The sequence below is a fragment of the Rhipicephalus microplus genome, chromosome 8 (genome assembly GCF_043290135.1).
Source record: "Rhipicephalus microplus isolate Deutch F79 chromosome 8, USDA_Rmic, whole genome shotgun sequence".
Taxonomy (NCBI): domain Eukaryota; kingdom Metazoa; phylum Arthropoda; class Arachnida; order Ixodida; family Ixodidae; genus Rhipicephalus; species Rhipicephalus microplus.
The window spans coordinates 46887023-46900230 of record NC_134707.1 but is presented as its reverse complement, the minus strand read 5'-3'; the positions used below and the strand labels follow the sequence as shown (position 1 = coordinate 46900230).

The following is a 13208-nucleotide window of genomic DNA, read 5'->3' as shown; positions in this document are numbered from 1 at the left end:
GGGCAACCAAGTCATTTCTATATAAAAGCACTGGTTTAAGGTATGCGCCGAAAAAACAAAAAAACAATATACAGCAATACATCGCATGCTTTGTTTGGTTACAATTTCATGAAAATTAACAATATATTTCTGTTTTAAACTTTGGCTGCCTTTTTTTTTTACCTTTTCAGGAACCTCCACTAAGTGTTTCCGTTTTCAGAACGCAACCTGGAATTCCGAGAAAACCACCTACACTGCCAAGAATACTACGAATGCGGCCATTATAGATAAAATAGTCGAACTATTTCGGCCGACGATTAGAAATCAGTGACGCCGCCTTTTATAATGAGTTAAGGTGCACTTCTGGACATAATAGTGACTGTGCTTAACTTATTACAACTCGTACCATAACAAATCAAACAAAATAAAATAGAAAACATCATTTTGGTCCTCTGGCGCATTCACAAATAAAATGACTTGCTGTTTGTGAATTTTTCTCGGTGCATGATGTGCTGTGGCTAAAAAAACAAATGCGAGTATTTACAACCACAACTTGAGAAAAAGAGAACTCTAAACAATGCATTCAGTTTTGAATAAAAAGTGAATTTGTTGTGCTCTTTCTTGCGTACCGTATATCTAGGTGCTTGATTTTGTGAACAATATATTTGGAGTTTGCTGGCCTAACTACTGCAAATTGTGCTTATTATTCTCGTTGGAAATATAGATAACCAATTGTTCATTTCATAAAAAAGCACAGTAAGGCAGCGTTCTGTTATCAGGCTACGCACTTGAAGTACCGAGTCTGAAGTGGCCATCTTTAGGGTTTCTTTTAGTAAGCTGTTTCTTTTTTACTCTCTTGCTTTTCTCCCACTTTTCGACGTTTTTTCTCATGTCCTTGGTGACTGTCTACATCATTTCTATTCATTTATATCCATATATATGTCATAACTTCTCTTTTTTTCACTTTCTGTCTCTTTCGTTATCTGTGTTTTTTTTTGCTAGCTCTCTGCTTCTGTATTTTTTTCCTCCGTTTTTTACTTACCGCATGCTTTCTCGTTGTTTCTTTCTTTCCCTCCCTCATTGTTTTTGTATATGCATTTCCCTTTTTTATCCTTTCAATTTTTAATATGCTGTGTCACACCTTCATTCTCTTCTCATCAATAGTTCTATTTTTCACCTCTTCAGTATTTTAAACTGCACAAGGCCATACTATGCTCTCCTGGCTTGACTGAATAGTCGAGTAGTTCTCACACTCACCTTCCAATCGTGAGTAAGTAGGTTGGACTCCTGCCTCCTGGATTCCGCCTCCCTGCTTTTTTTCTCTAAGAGTTTCACTCCTCAAAGAGTAAAACCCGTGATGTTTGACAGTTATCGTCGAGGCTCGCCGTCGACCCTGGTTAATGCACAGGTGCAATACACTTGTGCGTAATACCGTCTACATATCGCACATAGCGGGCATATATTTCGAAAATGTTTTCATACACATTCTTTATATCGATTATCAATTGATCAGTGCCGCCTTCTGTCTCTTTTGCACTCTATCTTGCCCTCTCTGTACTCGTTCTCTCACCGAGTATTTATTAAGGGACAAGCCAGAGAAATCTGCCCGCTTGTTCTTGGAGCGAAGCCGACGCAAAATAAGACGGTGCGTGCTCATTCGTTATGACGCTCATTTCGCTGCACATGCCTTGAAGAAATGCTCGGCTCAAGCAGCTCTGCTGTTACACGCATTTTAGATCTGGACCAGTCACGCAATGGTACATACCATGATTTTGGAACTCGCTATTACAAAGTAATTCTCAGAGCGGCACCAGTTTTGTGATGCTTAATCCAAAAGAAAAATGGATTATTCTTCAAACTACTTTCGTACCAGGACGCAAAAATCGAAATTTTCATTAAATAAAGTGAACGCACTAACTCTGCAGTTTAAATTAACGTTTGATGACAAATCTACTTAATCTTGTGCTGCCCTCGAGTGAACATGCCTTCAACATTAGTAGCCGCACCTCACCTCCTGCGCAAGTTATAATTTAACGAAATTATATTACTTATTGGTATATGTAACCTTGTCTTCGATATCATAGCATCGCTGAAGGAATGGACCAATTGGTGTGAGCGAAAATGAAATCAGATCGTACAAGACACGTCTGGCTGAGTATCATTTGGAAAGTCCTTCTTGATGCTCTACCCAAAAGAGAGACCGATGATGGTCAGCAGTACAATATTGCTTTTCCTTCAACATGTGACTGAATACTGCAGCTCCACAGAAGCTTTGCTGATTAAAACGGACGAAATGCTACATTGTCCTCAAAAGTTAATATTAAGAGAAGTTCGTACTTTTATTATCTAAGTGTTATATAATAACGATACTTAAAATAGCCTCATCACAATTTAATGATGGTTCACTTATACGCTGTATATTTTGCACACAGTGAAGTAATATGCACACAGACACTTTCTCTCCCCCATGCTACATAGGAGGCACGTGCAGCCAACGTTCTACAGATTTATATGAAGTGGGGGTATTATTACGATTGCTTTATTCACGCAATGGCACGACATATTTGTGCAACTAATTTCCACAACGCAAAGAGAAGCATTCTGGTATAAACAGTGACACATAGACCTAGAGTCACCATGAAGGGTGGGCAGTTGGTATATTTATAATCTTACATACATGTACGCACACCATCAAAAACAAAGCGATACGAACGACTATCGCTCGAGAACTGTTTGCGTGACAGCCCGGCCGAGGCTATCGAAGCGAAGTGCAGATACGTACAGCGGGAAACGACCATATGTAAAACAGCACAGACTCTAGTTTTGGTCTTTTATGTGATCTGAATTCAGCGTACATAAACTATTATCGCTGCAATGTGTGCAGAGTTGGTTTTGCCTGTACTTCGAATTAACCTCCATATCAGAAGTTAAAAAAAGAAAATGTTTCATTTGCACGTGTTTATTACCGTCATTTTCATTGACACTGTGAGGGGACAATACAATGTAATGGCGTATAGGCATATTTACGAGCAAAATAATGTTATGCATGGTAGCACAATCAACATCACCGCTTAACCAAATATTTTGCTGAAGATAAGGATTACTTCTTGCAGAAAGGATACGCCAAAGTATTTTTGCATCAGTAAAAGCGTACAAGGCGAGGTCAACGTAGCCGTCTGTGAGGCAAACTGTATTGTCCAACATAGTTCTTAGGATGATATGAGTGTATTACAATGCAGCGTAAAATATCGCCTTTATTATTTCCTTAACAATCCGGACAGTTTCGCAAGTGCGTTCTTTTCGTCCTTACTGTATCTATCGGGTCCCTGTGTCAAAGACCTTGACGGGATATTCAAATCGCCTTATGAACAAATATTCGTGTATGTATATACCCATGCTTCTTGGTAACTAAAGACACGGCGGTAAAATGTAGACCCACATGCCCAAGGAAGCTCTGTAACCACGAAGAATAGCAATTGATTGATTGATTGACTAAAACATTATTTTGGTCCTGAGAATGTCCCTACGTGGGATTAGGAACCCGGCTAATCCCACGTAGAAACCGTCCAGCCAAGCTTGGCGGCCTGTTCACGGGCACTCTGGACGGCGAGAGTTTGATCATCAAGTTCGGTGTCCTTGTTGTTTATTAAAAGAATTACTAAGAAGCACCCATGTGTCCAGTGTCTCTTACTTCTGGTTTTCGTCTTGACTGTAGCGCTGAAATACTGCCTTTTCAAGATGCGCTCACAAGCCCACATCACTGCTATTGCAGACATGAACCGATCGAACATGCTAGCCTCTTAGGAAAGAGCTGACACTGCACTTTAGTTCTTTTATGAGTAGTGAATGACTTGACATGAAAAATACTACCCCACGAGTGGATTCTCTATATAACAAAAACGAATGGGAGCTAGACTACTGCGGAACCTTAGGAAGTTCGCAGCACGGATAGCCATCTCTTTTCAGATGCGAAGCAGCTTATGGCAGAATTCCCTCCAGTGGTCTGTGGCTCATAACCCGTTTGCGCATGCGCAACAGCTGGCATAGGTCTTCATAGAACGTGCTCACGCGCTCACGCGCTAGCGCGTTCCGACCTGTGTAAGGAGCTGTGTAAGACGGAGTGGCTTTTGGGAGCCCTTACACTCTCTCAGCAATCAGGGCTTCGCTTCAAAGAACAAAATAATGCACACGTGCGCTGAACCCTGGTGCTCCTCGTGGCGTGCTCCAACAACAGATCGAGACAAGTAAGATCAACACAAACTGCAGTAAATTTATGCTGTCTAACCTCCCTGTCCTCTTTCCTTCATCTTATTCCTCTTGCAGTTCATTTTACACAGACCCGTTAACATCGGGCAAGGTGCCCGTCAGGAAAAAACCTTTAGGTAGACCCAAGCGCTGCTTCGCATGCTACTCATTGTCTACATTAGTGAGCGATGGTGTACTCTATTAAGGTAAATGGGTTAATTACTTCTTGAGTACTTCCGGTAATATTATTTTAAACCTTCTTCATTCACTTTAACCCAGTTTTAGGCATTGGTAGCTTTTTTATATGTTGTACTAAGTGTCTCTCTGTGTACACAATCATACCACAAAAAATGCATGGAGAGGCAATATGCGGTACTTCTAAAGCGATGGGTGCTTAAATTAACGTTACTTTCTCCTGACTCATACTTGAAGTTTGAAGCAAAGCGTACATGCTGACAAAGCATTCTTTATCGCTATTTTGTGAGCTAGAAGACTGCTTGATGAGGCGCAAACACTTTACATTACTTACGAATGCGCCAGTGATTTTCAGGAGAAAAGCAAACGTAACCTGGATTGATCTCACTGGTTTGCTCAAAATCCTGCCGTAATATGGGACCAATCACATCTTTGCTTACTTGTCTTTAAGATCGTACTACTCGGCTAGAGAGAGAGAGAGAAAACTTTATTAAAAAGTCAGTCAATTGTTCAGGCATGGCCCGTCGCCCCCTAACTGTCAGCCGGAATCCCTTGGGACGTGGCAGCAGCAAGGGCTTGACTGATGATGTCACGCTGGACGTTGGGATCTGGTCTGCAGAGCTGGGCCTCCCAGGATTCTACATCGTTTTGACTTGGACATGTCCACACCATGTGGACCTAATTTGCTACCTCATCACACAATTTACACTGGGATTGGAAAACTGCGGGGTGCCACTTGCTGTAAAGTGCGGGGTTTGGAAAAACCCCGGTCTGTAACTTTCGCCACAAAATCTGGTTTTTCTTACTTAGTGAGTTGTCCGCTCTCGGGTATATTTGCCGATTCAGCCTGTAGTGCGCGACAATTTCATGGTATGTGCGCTTCTTTGTTACTTGGTGCTTCTTTGTTTGGTAACATGGGAGGTTCCAAGGGTCGACCGGTAGGTGAGACCTCAGGCGACCGAATGAGCCTCCTCGTTCCCTCTAAGTCCTTGGTGAGCTGGAGCCCAGACAAGCAGAACCTGCTCTTTGGGTATTCCTACCATGTTTAATATACGGACGGCAGTCTCCGTCACCCTTCCCGATTCATAATTTCTCACAGCATTTTTGGAGTCTCTGATGACCACCATGACCCCCTTTTGGCTGAAGGCCAAAGCTATGGCCACTTCCTCGGCTTCTACAGTCTCGACACCAAGGACTGTGCAGCACGCAATCAGGCCACCATCTTGCCTGACCGCCACTGCCGTGTGTGCCGCTTTGCTTTCATATTCCGCAGCGTCTGTATACGCGACGTCCTCTCGACCAGTGTACCTAAATTGTAATGCCTCTGCCCTGGCTTTACGCCTGCCTTCGTGAAAGGTAGGGTTCATATTTCTGGGTAGCGGAGGTATCTTTATCCTGTCCCTGATCTGTATCGGTATGCCTTTTGAACGCGCTTGCTCACGCGTGGGCTCATAGCCCAATCTCCTTAATATTGCTTTCCCCGTTTTAGATCCGAGTAGTCTTTGATGTTGTGCAGTCACAGTAGCCTCAATTAGCTCATCGAGTGAGTTAGATACCCCCAACTTCATAAGTCAGTCAGTTGACGTGTTTGGGGGAAGCCCGAGCGTGACTTTCACACTTTTCCTGATAATGGTGTCGAGTTTGCCCCGCTCCGCTTGCTTTAATTTTAAATAAGGTGCCACGTACATTATCCTACTTGTTATGAAGGTCTGCACTAATCTAAGAAGGTTCGCCTCCTTCATCCCAGCATGCCTGTTTGCTATTCGTCTGATGAGACGACATGTCTGATTAGAACTGGCTTCCAACCTAGCAAGAGTTTCAGAATTCTTATGGTTCGCCTGAATCCTTAGTCCAAGGACACGGATACTGTCCACCGCGGGGATCTCTGCGCCGTTAACATGCAAGTGGATGTCCACTTCAGGCCTGTTGTGGAGCCGCTATTTTCCGGCGGGCATGAGGAAGAGTGCTTCCGACTTTTCGGCCGAGCATTTAAGTCCTTTGGGCTCCAGGTACTCCACGATTCTATCAATGGCGATTTGCAGAGAGCCTTCAATTTGCCCGTCACTGCCCTTGTTCATCCATAATGTTATGTCATCCGCGTAAATGGTGTGATTTAAATTCTCAATGTCGTTTAACTTTTCAGGCTGTTTCAACATCACAATGTTGAAAAGGGTGGGTGATGACACCGAGCCCTGAGGTGTCCCCCTGTTGCCTAATTTAATGTCCTCGATGGATTCTTCCACGATTTTTAAAGTGCCCGTCCTGTTCGAAAAAAAGTCCTTGACATAGTCATAAACTCGCTTTCCGACGTTCAGGGAGCTCAGATTCTCCAAGATTGATACGTGCCTCGCGTTGTTAAATGCTTTTGCCACATCTAACCCCACGATAACTTTTGTGTCTCGCGTTGGCTTGTCTATAATTTGGTCCTTGAGCTGTAGCATCACGTCGCACGCTGATAGTCGGGGTCGAAAACCGATCATGGTGTCCGAATACATACCATTGTCTTCCATGTACCTATTGAGCCGCGTCTGAACGACATGCTCCATGAGCTTACCTACGCAAGACATTAACGATATCGGCCTAAAATTCTCGGAACAGAGTTTTTTATCTGGTTTAGGAATGAAAATTACATTTGCTAGTTTCCACTCCTGTGGTATTGTCCCGTTTTCCCAACACTCCTGCATGTACGTTGCTAGGTCAGCGATGAACCTATCGTCTAAATTATGGAGCATTTTGTTGGTCACTCTGTCCGGCCCAAACGCTTATCTAGTCCTTAGCCGATTAATCTCCGATTAATCGTCGGTGACTTTAACGCTCACCACACGGCATGGGGATATACTCGGCTAGAGAAACTATTTAAATGTATGTGGCGTGAGCCAGACACATCATCATTATCATCAGCCTGGCTACGCCCACTGCAGGGCAAAGGCCTCTCCTAAGATCTGCCAATTAAACCAGCCTTTTGCCTTCCATTGCCACATATATCATATCATATGTATCATATCTAGGTGGTGTGCTCTTTGTCAAATGACCCTGAATGTTAAAAAATCTGCTCTCTTGAGGATAACAAGAAAAAAGCAAGTATCTGAATTTGTTTGCGTTATAAATAACTCTCCACTTCCGGTAGTGACTGAACACAAATATCTAGGTTTGACTTTAACGCAAGATTTTAGATGGGATATCCACGTTAGTCAAGTCACATCAGCTGCATTAAAACGGCTGTTTTTCCTTCGTAGAAGTCTCGCTTCTGCGCCACCTGAAACGAAACTTCTAGCCTACAAAGCATTCGTCAGACCTGTCTTAAAATATGCAAACGTCGCGTGGTTTCCCTTTACAAACAATCTCATAAATGCCCTAGAGCGAATACAACAAAAAGTGATAAGATTTGTCTATAACAAGTACAGAATAACTGACTCACCCACAGAACTTTTAAAAAAAGCAGGTCTCTTAACAATAAAAAAACCGCGCTAAACTGGCACGTCAGAAATTCCTATATCAGTTAGTTCACCAACAGCTAAACATAGACAGTTCAAAGTACATGTCAATTAAAGAAAAAAGGCCAACACGACAAAAGCATTCTCAGACACTGAATGAATATCAGTGCCGGACAGACTGTATGAAATATTCTTTTTTTCCACTAGCAATTCACGAGTGGAATAACTTGCCAATCAGTATAACAAAAAGTCAATCATTGAAAACTTTTTCATCCCTGCTCGAATGTTATTTATTGTCTTCAGAACTGACCAGCTCTGTTTTTTTCTTGTCCACTGTTTGAAGTGCTCACTATTCTTTTTTTTTCAGTACTAGTTGGAATTGATGTCCTATGCTACTGAATGTATTTTAGTGGTGCAGACTACATCAGTCATTTGATGACTGATGTAGTCATCAAATGTATTTCTGTCGGCTTTGTCTCACTCGTTATTATAATAATTCAGAAAGTACCCTCTGTATAACTCTTGCCCTTTCACAATGTATGTGCCCTTCCTGCAATAATACCTAATTGGGATTGGCAGTATATGTAAATAAATAAATAAATAAATAATAAATGTGAACGCTCTAATGTCGTCGACCCACCTAACTTTGTGTCTCCCCTTTGTACGTTTGTCTTCTCTGGGAATCCATTCAGTTACCCTTAATGACCAGCGGCTATCCTGCTTACGTGTTATATGATATACTTTACCCCGGCGTGTTCCCTGGCCCACTCTGCTCTCTTCTTTTCTCTAAATGTTACCTCAATTATTTTCCTTTCCATCCTCAATTTAGGCTGAACACGTTTTGACGCCTCTAGGCGTCTGCACCATCGAAAAGTACCGGCCAGGTGCAGCTGTCTCCTTGAGGAATACTGGGGATCTGCCATTCATTATTTCAGAATGATATCAGAATGTTCTCTACCCCATTCTTATTCTTCTAGTCACTTCAACACCTTTATTCGCACCGCTAACTATCTCAAAACACAGTTCTTTTCCGAGATTGTGCTACATTCTTTTCGTTTTCTGCAAAATAACTTATGACAAGTTTCTGGTCTCCTTGTCTAATTCAGTAATCATTATTTCTAGTTTGTCCCCTCAGTTACTAAGATATGCAATGTGATTGGCGAAGTGCAGGTCAATAAGGTACGATCCATTAACTCCTATCACTCACTCTTGCCATTCTAGGCCTCAGAAAACCTCCTGTAAGCACGCGGTAAGTAGCATTAGGGAAATTGTATCCCCCTGACTTACACCCCTCTTACACCCATCTTACACGGAGCACTATGGTGGCAGTTGATTCTCTGTATATTGCTTTCAGGATGCTTATATATTCTTGGCCGACGGCCTGATTCGGCAGTGTCTGCATGACTGCTAATATCTCTACTAAATCAAAGACAGTTTTGTAATCTACGAAGGCTATACAGAGTCGCTTTGTGTATTCTGACCATTTCTAAATCACCCGATTGATAATATAAATGTGGTCTATTGTTCAGTAACATGTTCGAAATGCAGGCCGATCAGCTTGTATTCATCGCATACATGCTCCTTACAAAGGCAATTGCCAACATTATGAAAATATCATGCAGGATTGTAAACAGGCTTCTCTACTGAACTATATATATATTCAGATTACACCCAGCCACTCCACATAGTTTTTATAGATTACAAAAAGGCATTTCATTCAGTATAGACATCATCAGTCATGCAGACACCTAGCTAAATACATATACACAGAGTGTTTCAATACTTATGTTCACTATTTATTGAAAAATTGCTGAAAAAGGTACCCACGTGCTACTCGCGGTGTTCTCTTCGCTGGATAAGAAAGCATCTTTACATGCGCACAAACATTAGTTAGGATAGTAAAATTTAAATCATTACAATTAACGTTTCAAACAATGCCAATAAACTGTCAATCAAATGACCGTATACAAGTCCTTAATGCGAATAGTTCATAGATACTTTTAATTTCAGAAAAGAGACCTCTGGTTATCATCACGGTGCCATGAAATCTGGCTAATTAAGCAGGCAAAACCAAAACCGACGCACCAAACAGCACGTCCTCTTTCACTTCGGCGCCTGCTATATGATTATGGTGTGAGCCAAGGATTTGTTGTTCTTACCTCACAAAATATTCACATCAGAAACGCTCTCCATTACGTCACTGATGAACTCGCCGTTACCAACTGTCCATATACATACTTCACTTATCGACGCTCGCTTATCCTTCTCCACTCATGCGAGAGAAACAGATTCGCGCTTGAGGGCCTTTTCGATGTGACTGGTTAAGCCGCTGTTTTTGTGCGTCGGATTTGGTTTTGCTTCTGAATTGAATTAGCCAGATTTCACAGTTCACAGTGAATACCTCTGGCCGTCTTCCAGAAACTTCAAAGTAAGTGTGGGCTATGTGGAGGAAGTACTTGTTTACGCTCATTTCACTCGACCGCTTATTTCCATTGACTACAAAGTTCATTTTTTAGTTTATATTATAAGTGCCGCGATTATTGTTTGAGGGAATCTGAAGATCCCTTCCATCACAGTAAAGTAGCACGTAGATACCCCCTTTCTGCTAGAGTCATTTCGTATATATATATATATATATATATATCTATATATATATATATATATATATATATATATATATATATATATACATATATATATATATATATATATATTCGTATAGGAAAGAAGACGCCCGTACGAAGTAATTTTATTTACGTTTCGGCCGTGGGTCCGGCCTTCATCAGAATACAGTTTACAGAAAAGCATATATATATATATATATATATATATATATATATATATATATATATATATATATATATATATATATATATATATATATATATATATATAAGGGAAAGTAGTGTATACCTAAGGGCTTGTTTTTCCGTGTTTTAACACAATATCAATGAGATCTTTCTTTCTTCTTCTTATTTACATTCCATTGGTTCTAATAACTTCCCCTGTACATCCCTTGGCGATGCTGGCTGTTAGATCTCATATATATATATATATATATATATATATATATATAGATATATATATATATATATATATATATATATATATATATATATATATATATATATATATATGCAGGCATGGTGGTCGAGTGGCTGTAGCGTTGCATATAGTCCAGTTGATCCTCCGTGAGCCGTCACAACGTGGTTTATTTCGACGTTTTGGCCTAGATTCTGGGCTTCGTCAGGATCCTGACGAAGGCCAGACTCTAGGCCAAAACGTCGAAATAAACCACGTTGTGACAGCTCACGGAGGATCTACTGGACTATATATATTGACCCGTGTTTACATGTGGACAGAAACGATGATGGGGGGATTTAGCGGACAGCAGATAGTGGGTCTCTGGCTTGACTGGAGAACGAAGGAGAAAATCTTGCGGCTCAGATGTTGAGAACACGCTGCTTTCGCTGCCTCAAGGCGTACATGTGCTTTGTTCGCCTTGTACTGCGACACTGGTGGAGGTGCTGGCCCGCGACCCCGCCTGATGCTCCACACTCCCACGGGGAGCCGTTCATTCAGCACAGAAGCACTTGTTGACACTCCCATGAATCGCTTCAGTCGTCGCTTGTGAGGCCTCCTTCCAGAGTTCACTCTCTCACAGGAACACTCTACAAGGCACCGCTCACATCTACCAATGGCTACCGCCAGTCCACAACAGTTACTACGAGACAGCAGTTTGCCAACCCCATCTCAGGTAACCCTTTTTTTACCGCTGGTGCCTGATCGCTTTGGTGGTGGAGCACATGAAGATGTCGAAGACTGGCTTGATCACTATGAACGTGTCGCCAACACCAACCAGTGGTCTCTTGAACAAAGGCTTTCCCGCGCCTATTTTTATCTCGATGATAGTGCTCGAACTTGGTACGAGAACAGAGAAGGCAGTTTGTCAACATGGAGTGACTTTAAAAGAGGAATGATTAACACATTTGCCGATGTCGACCGGCGCGAACGTGCGCAGCACTTACTCGAGCTACGTGTTCATAAACCCAATGAAACGGTCGCAATGTTCGCTGAAGACATAGCCCGTCTCTTCCGTAAAGCTGACTCGCACATGACTGACGACAAAAAGTTGCGCTACCTCATGCGCGGCGCTAAAGAGCAATTTTTCGCCGGACTTATGCGGAACCCGCCAAGCACCGTGACAGGCTTCATCAAAAAAGCTACGGCTATCGAGCGGGCGCTTCACCTACGATGCCGACAATACGATCGCTTGTCCGGCAGCGCCCACATTCAAGTTACCGCTACGACATCTGACAATCAAAGCTCGTTGCGCGATTTCATAAGAAAGATTGTTTGCGAAAAGCTGCTGAAACTGCGGAATATGGTCACAGTACCACCCACGGCGTCTGTCGTTGAAGTCGTCTGCGAAGAAATACGCCTAGTGTTTTCAACAGCTGATCCTACCGACGATCAGCGACCTATGAGCTACGCAGCTGCGCTTCGCCGCCCACCGCCCGTTGCGCCGTCGTACCGCCAGCCATCGGCAGCCGTTCCTTGGTCCGCAACGCAAGAACAGTCGCCGCGGCGCCCTGCCGTCGTGCCGCCGTACGAAATGTCGCCGTACCAAGAGCCGTCTTCCAACGAGACATGGTATTTGCCACATTACAAGCCGTTGCGGCGTCCACAGCTTCGTAAAACAGACGCCTGGCGCACTGTAGATAGGCGTCCGCTTTGTTTTGCCTGCGGAGGTGTGGGCCGCATTTCCCGCCATTGCTGGCACCGCGTAGATATGTTTCGACCTCTTCGGCAATGGTCTGACGATTGACGCGCCAACGACGGCTACGCACCACGCCGGGACGCTCATTTTTAAGGACCCCCCTTGTATTAGTCCCATTTTGACAACCGCCGTGCCAATAATGACGACAGTGTGCCTGATTACTAGCCAGGTTTGGGACGTCGACCACGCTCTCCGTCTCCGGCCTATTCGCCTTCGTCGCGCTACCGAACTACAGCCGACGTCACTGGAAAAAGGTCACCGAGCCCACGCCGGGGAAACTGAAGGTGGCGACCTCCGGGGGTGAGGTTGCAGGCCGTCAAGGCGACGAAAAAAAGCCCTCGTTACTTGTACGACAGGACGCCTTAAAGCCGAGAAGTTATAACACCGACGAAACTGTGACCACAGATCTTACCGTTTCGGTAGACGGACAGCAAGTAACAGCCTTAGTTGACACCGGCGCCGACTTTTCTATCATAAGTGAAAACCTTTCCGTACGCCTCAAAAAAGTGAAGACTACGTGGACGGGACCTCACCTGAGGACAGCTGGCGACCAGCTGTTGATGCCTGTCGGAAGG

At 43.2% G+C, this 13208-nt stretch overlaps 2 protein-coding genes across 4 annotated transcripts in view; one reads left to right on the top strand and one right to left on the bottom strand.

The window, feature by feature from the left end:
• LOC142768995 (uncharacterized) overlaps positions 1–589 on the top strand; it is a 44112-nt gene extending 43523 nt beyond the window's left edge. For both annotated transcript variants that reach the window (XM_075871713.1, XM_075871712.1), the window contains exon 10: positions 171–589. In XM_075871713.1, coding sequence (XP_075727828.1) covers positions 171–266 — 96 coding nt within the window. In that variant the 3' untranslated portion in view covers positions 267–589. The remainder of the gene's footprint in view (positions 1–170) is intronic.
• The window catches only part of LOC142768998 (uncharacterized), a 147541-nt gene that overhangs the window by 89734 nt on the left and 44599 nt on the right, over positions 1–13208 (bottom strand). The window lies entirely within an intron of this gene.